At 39.2% G+C, this 12,032-nt stretch overlaps 1 protein-coding gene across 1 annotated transcript; it reads left to right on the top strand.

Moving 5' to 3' along the window:
• Nucleotides 1-560: 560 nt before the first annotated feature.
• Nucleotides 561-11,023, top strand: LOC104507647 (cAMP-specific 3',5'-cyclic phosphodiesterase 4D-like). The gene is made up of 6 exons (XM_010148992.1): nucleotides 561-575; nucleotides 4,726-4,819; nucleotides 8,212-8,384; nucleotides 9,366-9,464; nucleotides 9,556-9,720; nucleotides 10,727-11,023. The coding sequence occupies exons 1-6, from the start codon at nucleotides 561-563 to the stop codon at nucleotides 10,886-10,888; spliced, it is 708 nt and encodes a 235-aa protein (XP_010147294.1). The 3' UTR covers nucleotides 10,889-11,023.
• Nucleotides 11,024-12,032: the final 1,009 nt, after the last annotated feature.

Here is a 12,032-nt window from a genome sequence, read left to right as displayed (position 1 = left end):
CCTGAGGATTTGAGAGCCAGTGCAGTAAAAGGCTGCAGATGCTCTTGAGCATTTTGGTTTCAGCCTCCACTGGGCTTGGAGCTTGATTAACACTCAAGCTGAAGGACAAGCAGGATTTGGCCCATAGACTACCTTCTAGCCCTACCTTCACCTTCTGTGCTGGTGCTAAAGGTTGTAGTGGAATCAGCCTCTTTACAGTCCCTGGGATGCAACAGATCACCCGTTCAGGAGCAGAAAGCCTAGGTGGAAGAGGTTCTACCAGGACAGGGCATCTACACCAAGGGTGGTTTTGCATGCTTCTTCTTCCAACACAACTGAGTGCAGGCTGCATATTCACTTAAGCTTTCTGTTGTTAAGTCAAGAACTTTATGCAAAAAATGTAAAATGTTCTAAAGTGTAATCATTAAGTCCAGTATATATTAAGCATGCAGCCCCAACTTTATCGTGGCCATGAATTGACTCTAGCTGGATCTTGTCCATGTCTTTGGAGCTGAACATGAAATGTATAGATGCAGAGTCCTCCCAAAATTATATCAGTGCTCTGGTTGCCATTTGGGAACATGGCTGCTGGAAAAGTTTGGCTAAATTTTTCTATGTACATTTGCTGACATCAGAAAAATACTCTATTTTTCCCCAAAACTCCACATATATTTATCCTTGGTTGACAGCAGTAATATATCTGCAGACATATGCACACACTGGAGGCTTCAGCACGGAAGAACCTAGACTTAATCCCTCATTTCACCTGTTCTTTGGAGGTGACTACTACTCAGGAAACTGTTCTTGTCTCATCCTGTATTAAGAGTTTTCCTTCTGTCAGACTTCCTGGGTTTTTAAACGGCAGTAAAAGTGCACATTTGATTTTGTCACTTTGGGAGACTTTTAATGTTATTTGAATATTGTGCCTCTGTGTGTTATGGTGTCCCATCGACCCCTCCATGCTGAGAGTAAAATAAAAGTATTAAAATCGTTAGAAACAAGTGAACAAATTATGCGTAAGGAAATATTTTTAGGATATTTTTTCAGAAAACATTTCACTGCTCTGTTGCTGTGACATCAGTATTCAGCCATGGAGAACTGCATAATTGGCTTAATGGACATTTTATAGCCTGTCTGTTTCCAGGGGGAATTGCCTAGACTATAGTCAGTGGCTAATCTCCAAAAGGATATATGTATGTCATTTTTCCAACCTAACAATGCCTAGTCTTAACGTGGGAAAGTCTTTCTTTCCAAGAGAATACAATATATGTATAGATGAGCCAAAAACCTCTCCTTTGTCCCCATGCTGAGCTGACAGTATCATAATTAAAGTATGTGGTGTAAATGCTTATTAGTAACAAAAGTTTGGATGTGTTATGATTTATTTTCTTTAACTAGAAACATAGATGGCATTCAGATTTTTAAAATATTGTTTTAAAATATTATCTTTAAAATATGCTGTTAGCAACAAGGTGGTTTCATGTCTTGTTGGACTTTCGTTGAATAAAGTGCTAAATGTTATTTCTGAGAAGACAAATGATGAGTCTATGGACAGTCTGGCCAAGTTTCAAACACTAAAGAGGCTCTGATGGAGGGCTGAAACGGTGCTGATTCACAGATGCAACAGACTTCTCTGATCTGCAGTAAGATCTTGCGTGAGCCACATGAGAGTTCGGTAGAGTTTCATTCTTAAGTGTAGGGTTGTATAATTATGTGGAAAGTTGACACTCTTTGAAGCTGCAGCTATGTACAGGTGCCCTTGGGCCCAAATGACATCTTTTGTTAAATAGGTAAAATCAGGAAAAAGTAGGGGCTTTGGAATGTTTTCAGTTTTTTTCTCAGAAGAAAAATAGGGGGTTTTCCCCAAAGAAGTTATTTAATATCAGAGGATTAAGTAACATACAGATATACTGAAACAAAAATGTCTGAACATTTCGATCCTGATCTCTTGGGGTTTATTTTACATTCTCAGCATACTACTGTTCTGCATCAGAAACTGCTGTCTGCATATGGTCTTCAACTTCACCTGTTTCAATGTGGATGATGGTCATAAGGCTTTGTCATATAATTAGAAAATCAAAACAGTTCTCTAAACTGCTTATTCCAGATGTTTTCAAAATAAATGTCAATTAAAGTCTCATTGCTGTGGCGTCAGCAACATGCAAGAGAGTATAAGGAAATCATGCTGCTAGTTCTTCAAAGTCAAAGGCTTCTCACATTGAAATTGCTCTGAGAAGGCGGGCCTCGTGAAGCTGGGTCACTTGTTTTACTGTACACCCATGTTCAGTAACAACAGGGCTCTTCGGCGGGTTTTGTGCTGATGACTGAGGTTACACTCTCGTGACTTAAGGGGTGATGGGAAGAGGAGGCTTTGCATCAGCCTCGTGGGGAACATAGCATTGGAAAAGACTGCCATCCACCTTCCATTTTTTTGTGGACATCCATAGGATAAATGTTTAGTTGGAAATTTTTAAAGAACATATACTCCAGAAGTCCCACGAGATAATTCCCAGTATGCAATAACAAACCTACTCCCCACAATTAAATATATTATTTGGAGGAAATAAATAAGTCCTTCCAATCTGTTGTGTTGGCTAGCTGCAGAAGAAGCATTGTGCAAACAACGTCAGTTTGTTCTCCTTTCAGAGCTGGGAAATTTTTACAGAGAGCTCCTCAGTGTTACCTTGCAGGAAAACCAGCATTGCCAAGTTGGGCATCCTCTAAAAGGGTTTACTGGGAGACAAACAGGCAAGGACCTATTTAGTTGGGATCCGTTGAACTAGCTGAACTAAATTAAGGAAGAGAATATAACTGATGACAGGCCTGGAAGTTAATGTGATTTTGTGAACTTCTGACATTTTACGAAGATTCCTATACCCAATATTTAATTTAAAGCTTCAGTGTCTAGATACCTTCTAGAGAGAAGCCATTCTATGAGATCTTCAGCTTTTGCCTTAAATAATTCAGTTTCTCACTTTCGTGGGTACAGAAGCATGCAAGTGTGACTTAAAGAGTGTGTTAAAAGTTTGAAGAAGGGCTTTTAATATACTCTTAGGATTTTTTGGACCAGTCTCTTTACTGTTTGGCAAGCTAGACCTGTTTTTTTAACATTTGACATTTGTGACAAACATCAGAACTCATTATAGAGCTTGATACAGGTTTCGTGCAGAATGTATATAGCCCTGCAGTCCATAGTATGTGTAACTCTACTCGCAGTATGGTTCTAATTTTCAGAAATGTGTTGAGCACTTGCTAACACACGGCTGTATCTGAGATCAAAGCTGAGCCTTTGGCTTGTGGCTAAAGTGGGATTCAGCCTTTGTAGCAGGAACTTCCTGAGCTGACGGCATGTCAAGATGGCAGGAAAATGCAGTGGCTAATGGTTAGAGTGTTATATTAAAGGTAATTTTTATTTGGCACACTGTGAGCAATACGATGATTGGTGACTTACAAAGACATTGAAGAAAATAACACCTTTCATTAGGCAAGGCTTCTTTTGAAGAAAGGGCTTTGATTCCAGTGGCATGGAAGGGAGGTGGTTAATGTGTAGTCTTGTGCTTTCTCATACAGAGTAATAAATCACTCTTTTTAACACAGCATATATCCGTGTAAACATTCCTCTAAGGATAGCTATTGTGTGATGTAACAGATAGTCATAACTGGGTGAACAAGGGGAAAGATTATTCTGAAAATGGCACAAATAATTTGTCTTTTAAGAGAAAAGATGACTGAGAAATCTAACAGCAAAATGAAAGGATGGCACAATGGGAGGCAAAATTCAGTACTGGCAGAAGGATGCTGATTTACACTGGCACAAGTTGTTTGAATTGCTAATAAATACTGCTGATTTCTATTTGCTGATAATATCAGGGCAGAGCTTTAGTCAGTGAAAATGCATGTAAGAGAGCTAGAGCTGTATGATGCAATTAACCTGTCGACCACAATGCCACAAGATACCTTTTAACTCTGGAGTCCAGAAGGAATCAAGAAAGACTCAGTGATGAGTACCTAATCAATTACACATTTTGTGGAATGTTAATATCCACTTCTATAGAGTACCTAGAATGAATTGCTAACTTGGAGGGAAAAGGAAGGTGTTTCCACAGATGAGAATTTTCTACTCAAAGGTTTCATACAGATCCTGACAATTTTCTGAGACTGTGGAATAGTCAAACTTACAGGGCTGATCCAGTATAATATTTTTAAGTCAAAGACAGCAAAACCTACCTCTGTTCATACTGTTGTATAAGAAATCAGTAAGATATTTTCACTTTCTGAGCAGTGCGGTCAAATATATTTGAGTAGATGAATGATGGGAGGTAAGATAAACTTGAAATGTTACAACAGGAATTTCAAACATTGCACAAATAGATTAATTTACAAATTTGATAAGAAAACCCTAGTAGAGAAGGGGTAAATACGTTTTCTCCTCTTAAATGAAAATTAAAAATTGAGAAGACAGTAATACTAATTATTAGTGTGTATGAATATGACATAGTTTTCAGTTACTAGCAGAACCCTGTGCTTTAGTAATTGAATCACTATGGAGTGTGTTAGGAGGTTAATAATTGTGTTGTTCAACTCATGAATAAGTTATTAGGGTAGAGCGATGTGACGTGATTTTTGCTTTCATAGTTGTCTTAGTTTGTCGTGTCCTTTCCCCAATTATAAATTGACTGCATTTTCTCCTCCTAACTAAAATACATCTTGATTGCTAACTTTACGCTGTTTTGTTTTGTTTTCCAGTTTAAAAGAATGCTCAACCGGGAGCTAACCCACCTGTCTGAAATGAGCAGGTCAGGCAATCAGGTCTCAGAATATATATCGAACACGTTCTTAGGTAAGATTATGATGGGAGTTAACTTTTTTTGCCTTTTTAAATCTCTGATCTCTCTGGGCTGTATTTAAAAGCAAGTACTTTTCCATATTAATTTCTGTTTTCAGAAACTGTACATTTAGCATCTCATTGTTCAGTGTTTGAGCAGGGATTTCATGTTAGAACCCTTTCTTCACAGCTCATATAGTTTCCGTATGTCATTTCCCTGTGTGTGTAATGACCAGTAAATAGTCATATACCTATTTTCATGTAACATTACAACCGCTATATTGCTACCATATTAAGAAACGAATATATAATGAATTAATTACAGATTAAAAATAATTACTCCATTTTGTTTCCCTGTTACTGTGAAGAGGTTTCAGTGTGCTGGAAGCTGCCAAGCACAATTAACCTCATAAAATCTCGTAGTGCACAGTTCTGATGCTTTGGTATTTCCCGCCTGCACGTGAGCGGGTGGATGAGTATGTCTGAGTCAACATCTTGAACAGACTGCTGCCAGGAGAATTTGTGCAGCTCAAGAGCTTGCATGGTGGGATGTGAGCATTAAAAAAAACCCAACACAGTATTACAGAGTATGGCTCCTCCTCTGTGGCTTTGTAGAACGAAGTATGTATTTCTTTGCTAGAACTGTTGAAAATGAGTAAAACTTGGTTCCATACTGTTGATTTTGAACATGAAAATAAAGATTACATACCATTCTCAATCATGCTTAGAGCAAAACGCCGTTGGTTCGTAAAGACTGTGCATATAACGGCATGCAGAGCTGAATACATCTAAATTAGGATAACAGCCACATTACAAAGTGCCAGTCACACGTGTTGAGACACGACTTGTCTTATTTGTGGGGGATGCCATAGCTGGTGCGTTTTCTGGGTTTTGAAAGAATTGGAGGGGTTTAAGTACATTTTATCCTGCTTGTCACCAGATCCTAAATGGATCGCTTAATGTGACTGTTCAGTTTACCCATGATTGCCGTAGCATGCCTGAGTGCAGCAGCACAGCAGAGTTTCAGGCAATAAAAAAGGGATGCGCCCCTGTCATGGAGAAACATTTTTGCACAGCTTCGGGAGCCCTGAAAGTCACAGTGTACAGTTGCCTGAGACGATGACCCACTTAGGCTGAAAAGACTGAGATGCCAGTTTCTGCTTGCTTTAACTTGAAAACTTAAGGCTCAGTTTGACAGGGTAAGCAGCTACATGCCAGCCTTTCACCTGAGACCTCAGTCTTGAGCAGAAAGAAGGCTGTAAAGGCAATCACTTCAAAGTTACAGAGCCGTGGGTATTGCTTTTTGGCAGCATGAAAACCTAGGATACGTAAACTTGTAGGTACAATAGGAATACGATGGGGAAAATGTCTCATCTACAGAATTACTGCTTAAATTGGAGTATTTTCAGAATATTTTCAGAAGTATGGAGGTTCTGAGCAACAATGTAAAGTGGGCCAACATTCTCTCCATAGAAAATTCTAATGTATCTAGTTAGTTAATTTAGTACATGATCTATCTCCTGAGGATCTGCAGACTTTCACACATTTCAAAGTTAAAAACGTGTCATGAGAAAACAGGTTCTTACATTCTTATTCTTCAGAAAGAGAAAAGGAGTGTTTTCCCAGGTAGGTCTATATGACATTATTCATAGTGACAACAAACACGTTCCTTCTGTAACAGTTAAGGCTCCTACATATGAGTATAATAATATGCAAGGTTTTTATTCCTCAGTGTCCTGTTTTCCTATGAAATGTAAGAGAGCCTGCTAATGAGCATAACACAACCAGAGTCAAAATGGCAAGCTGTCTTTTCTCTATGTTCAGATGTGCACAGGATCCTTTGCCCTGTGTGTTCCTAGTTACAAAAGCAGAGGCAGTCCCGTGGAATTCCTCTGGAGATCTAAAGTCGGTCAGACAGACACTTCCTTTCACTTGAGTTATCCTGACAGCTCGGCTTATGAACCTCCCTTTGATGGGTCTAAACTTTGTGCATATGACTGAAACCATGAACATCAAAGCACGAACACGAGTCACTGCTCCTCATCTGTTGTCGGTTTGCACCAGTCAAGAGCTGCAGCGCTCCACCTCCCCCTTTTCTTGGCTGTCTGTATGAGGAGAGTGGTGAAGCATGGCGGGGGCAGTCGGGGAACTCGGTGCCGCAGGCTAGAGCGTGGTGACATTTCCAGTCTCTTCTTCGCTGCAATTTGTTTGGAATTCGAGGTGGCCAATAAATGCAGATGCTAAAGGGTAATTTAAAAAAAAAAAAAAAAAAATGGAAAAAAGAATGAATGTGAAGAAGCATACACAGTAACAATCTGGGAATTAGAAACAGACTTTCTAACCTTATCTGGTTTCAACATCTTTATTGAAAACGACCATTGCAGGAAGGGAAAAATAGGCATATGTTTTAGGGAACCCTATGTATTTACTTTCTTCAAAGGTGGTTTTTAAATTGTAATTTTTGTTAGGTTACTATGTTAGAAATTCTGAGTTTTTCTGGCTTTGCTGGAATATTCCTCAAGGACTAGAAAAGGTGCAGGTACATTTCGTAGAATTTCAGCAAAGAAGGGACAGTGTGGAGCAAGTAATTAAAATTCTATGTTGAAATATAGTATGAAAAAGCCCAAAACAATGCAAACTCCTCACAGTTTTGGCAGGAGAGGCCTGTCTTGCACTAACTGGGGTTTCTTTGGGGACCACAGATGTCTGCAGTGCTCCACATCCCCATACTGTTTCTGCAGCAATCAGCTGGTAGTGGCCTAAATATACTTCTACTCTCAGTTTAATCCTTTTCTAAAGTTTTGCTGGCATGTGTGTTGATTCAGTATATGAAGTGATGCCACTGATACTGCTATGGAGACAAAACAGTCCTTTTGTCAGCATTACTCTGACTGGGAGGTGCAGAAAGGCACTGCATTCCTGGCTTAAACTGCCTCTACACCCAAAGTGCTTGTAGATGTAGCTGGCAAAGGGCTTTCTGAGTACAGATTCTTAACATTAACAGACCAGTCCCCAGGTATTAGGTCCTGAAAACCTTTTGTAAAGGTTTACATGAGATACCATCTTGATGGGTTTTGAAATGAAATTTCAGAGTGTTTTTCCTGGAAAAGGAAGACATTTTAAATTTTCTTACAAAATTAAACTTTATATTTCTATTCAATTGTAACAGCAATTTTATAATGAAAGGATTGACCCTCTGCTTTGTGAAATAGAGATCTGCTTTTACTGAGGTGTAGGTGTATGTTTATCTTTCTTTTGTTTCATATTGAGCGATATCTGCTGCAGAATCTCCAAACATAAAAAATGAATTTTAAAAAAATTGTAATTGTTAAGAATGACAATCTCCAGTGAAATGTTCAAAAATATTTGTAATCCCTTTAAAAATTATTCTCTTAATTATTTTGAAGACAAGCAACATGAAGTTGAAATCCCTTCTCCGACGCAGAAAGAGAAAGAGAAAAAGAAGAGGCCAATGTCCCAGATCAGTGGAGTCAAAAAACTGATGCACAGCTCCAGCCTGACTAATTCCAGTATTCCCAGATTTGGAGTTAAAACAGACCAAGAAGATGTTCTTGCCAAGGTAGAGAATATATAAATCCTTGAATTTAAACCATTGCATTGAAATAGAGGATGGATTTGTCAGTATTATTCCATTCTCTGCTTGCGACCATTGATTTCAAACTGTAGCACCAGAGGCTGGTCTCACTTGAAATTGGATAAATTTGAGGAAGTGGAAGAATAGCAAGTAAAATCAGAATCAGGCCCTAAGAGTTAATTTCTGCATAAGCAGGGTTTCATCTGCATATGGCATGCAAATTAGCGTGTGTATATGCATTAATAAACTTCTTATTCATAAATAATACCCAAAGAATGAAGAGTAAACGTACCATATACTGTCACAGGAATGAAAATACATAGCAGCCCTCTGTGTTTTGAAAATGTATAACTGGTATATAGCACTGGAACTGTCCTTCCAGGTCCTGTCTTTAGCTGTATTATTTTACATACATCATTTCTGTTTTATTTTCGGTTGTATTTCCTATGATTTTTTGCACCAGCAGCTGACTAGTTGACAGTAATCTAGGACTGGCATAAAATGCTTCCCTAGTTTAGTTTTAGAGTTTTGCATTGTGAAATGTGCTTCTCCTTACGTTTTCAGGAATCTCCCCCTTTACTTGAAGGGTGTTTCTGAGAACCAGGGAGACAGCAGCAGAACCACAGCATCTCTGGAGGTTTCCTCCTCACTGAACCCTGCTGTCACTGGGCAGGGAGATAGCAAAGTGTGTCAGTTCAGCTCATTCAAGATTTTTCCCTCTGGAGCAATCCGCTTAAGAGGCACTCTTTGCTGCTTAGTGAATTAAAACCTGAAAAGTTGGTAGCTGCAAATTCAAATCACTCAGGATTAGTAGCAGCAGCTTTCTCCCGTTTCTGAGTTTAGCATACAATTTTCAGAGTGTCAAGGTTTGAATCTTCATGAGTCTGCTGTTTGTAGCTGTTCCAATCAAAAATCGCTGGAATTCGTGTTAGGCTTCAGCCTGTCTGTTGCTTGATTCTGCTCTAGGAACTAGAAGATGTGAACAAATGGGGCCTTCACGTTTTCAGAGTAGCAGAGTTATCTGGAAACAGACCTTTGACAGTCATCATGTACACCATTTTTCAGGCAAGTAGCAGCCATACAGCTTTTTTGCCTACATTCAGATGTTTTTTTCTGTGCTTTGTAATCGTCATTGTTTCTCTTTTTCCTTTTCTAGGAACGGGACTTGTTAAAAACATTTAAGATTCCAGTAGACACTTTAATAACTTACTTGATGACCCTAGAAGACCATTACCATGCAGATGTGGCTTATCACAATAACATACATGCTGCAGATGTTGTTCAGTCAACCCATGTCCTGCTGTCGACCCCAGCATTAGAGGTAATGGGATTTCCTTAATAGGGCCATGGGTTTTTTGTTTTTTTCCTTGTGCATACTTACTCTGGTCCTGAAAGGCTATGTTTGTCTTTGTTTCTCAGGCAGAGTGGAATGTGTGCTAAATGTTCACTGGACTCTCTCTTTTTTTTTTTTTTTTAAATAAATATTTCAATATTGTTTGAAAAAATAAAACATTTCACATCTTCTCTTCTGAAGAATTCCCTTGCCGAAGTAGAAGAAAGATGGTGCTGTGGGTTTTTTTATTCTCTTTCATGGTGACCAGATCTTTCATGTTACTGAAGGCTCATGCTTTGCCGCCCTCTTAACAAGAGGGTTACAAGTGAACTTGAAGACTGTTGCAGGTCTTGGTCCTCAAAGACTTGGGAATTCTCTTGGGAAAGATTTTCTTTATGTCACAAAGGAAGATCAGATTATGTTCGTTAATCACCACTGGGTTCACCAAACAGCTGAACTGGTTGTCAGTATTGTTTTCAGGTTTTTCATGGCCTTGCTCTCAGCAAAGCTTTAGCTGGTAAAACAGCAGTGTCTGCCTGGTGCCACTGCTGACCCGCAAACTTCTGAGCTGCTCTTGCTTAATTATGAAAGCAGTTATCTAATGTGGGTGCTTTTGAAAGCAGGGAATTGAGCTTAGTGACATGCCAGGTCCATTGCAGTCCTCTCTTCCTGTCTTCCTAATAATCTTATGTGGAAGAAAAATCAGTAAATGTTAAGTAAGATGCCTTGTAGTCTGTCACAGTTTCCTTCACAGAATTTAGTGATGCTGTCAGTGTGAAGTAAGGATCATTTTACTTTGGTCAAACTTGAAATATTTATGAAATTCTACATAATAATTTTACAAAAGGTTTTGATAGTCTATGTGTAAAAGCTCTTGAGATCCATGATATGTTTCAAATGTGGTTTTTCCAGATTTAGATTCAGAGCAGACTCCTTTTTACTGAAAATGCTTTTTCATTGATTAATAATTGTCATTTGTTTCATGATTTTCTAGGCTGTCTTCACTGATTTGGAGATCCTTGCAGCAATTTTTGCCAGTGCAATACATGATGTAGATCATCCTGGGGTTTCAAACCAGTTTCTTATCAACACAAGTAAGTTTGATGTTCAGTGGTTTTCACAACAATTTGCTGCAAGATCTGGACATAGCACCTGAAAAATACACAGATCATTTCTTGTTTGTTTCAATATGTACCCTTTCTCAGTAAACAGATAGTTGTTTGTATTTTGGAGTGGATATTATTTTGCATTTCTTGTAACTTCGGAAATAACATACACAGTATCCTGTAGCAATGTCACGGTTTAACCCGGGCTAGCAGTAAATACCACTCAGCTGCTCGCACACCTTCCCCCTCCTTTTCCCCAGTGGAAGAGGAAAGTCAGAGGGAAAAGAGGAAGCTTGTAAAATTGAGATAAGAACTGTTTAATAATTGAATATAAATGAGAATTATAGTGATACTACTAAAACTACAATACTACTAATAATAAGTAATTAAAATAATAGAAAATAGAACATACGATATAACTGCTCACCACCTGCTGACCAATACAGCCAGGTCCTGATTAGGAACAGTCTGAGCCCGAAATACCCCCCTCCCCTCCCCTCATCCCCCACACCCCAAACCAGAGCCCCAGGACAACAACAGACCGGAGAAAAAGCCAGCCAACTCACCAACCCACTAACAAATGAACCCACCTCACTAAGAGCTAACAAAAGAGCTGAGAATCTATCAAGCTAGACAAAATCTTAATGACTCTCCCCAGGCCCCTTCCTGCTTAAGTACTGTGCATGTGTACTAAGCATGACATACTAAGGAATGAAATACTCCTTCACCAGCTGACTGTGGCTGTGTAGAAAATTAACTTTCCTGCCTGAAACCAGCGTGTTCACCCCATGTTTCATACCATTTACATCATACTTAAGTCTCACGCTATTCCATAAATTCTCACTAATCTGCTCCCCCTTTCCCATCCCACACAGATATCATTTCCTTAGTCTGTGGACCATCTTGGCAAAATGTCCATTAGTCCATGACTTCGGGTTCCATCAGGTGTGGGTGTCACTCAGGACAGGAAAAGATGAAAGGGTTGCGTGGGATCGTTGGGCACCAAAGCTAGTTGTGGCCAGGTCACTGCTGCGCTTCTGGCAAGGATTAGCATCTGTAGGTTCCGGTGATTTCTGCCAAAGTGATTCCCACAACACAGAACTCTGAACAAGGGTTATTTGCAGCAGTTATGTCCATTGTGCAATTTAATTCATGGGCTCTTTTTCCCTCAGAATCAAATCTTCTTGAGGTACA

The sequence above is a fragment of the Eurypyga helias genome, unplaced genomic scaffold, assembly GCF_000690775.1.
Source record: "Eurypyga helias isolate BGI_N326 unplaced genomic scaffold, ASM69077v1 scaffold20623, whole genome shotgun sequence".
Classification (NCBI taxonomy): domain Eukaryota; kingdom Metazoa; phylum Chordata; class Aves; order Eurypygiformes; family Eurypygidae; genus Eurypyga; species Eurypyga helias.
This window is presented reverse-complemented; position numbering and strand designations above follow the sequence as displayed.

Bases quoted from the DNA above. Each gene is read 5' to 3' on its own strand.
- LOC104507647 (XM_010148992.1), top strand. The intron at 4,820-8,211 runs GTAAGATTATGA...ATTATTTTGAAG, and splicing joins TATATCGAACACGTTCTTAG to ACAAGCAACATGAAGTTGAA. The intron at 9,721-10,726 runs GTAATGGGATTT...ATGATTTTCTAG, and splicing joins TGTCGACCCCAGCATTAGAG to GCTGTCTTCACTGATTTGGA.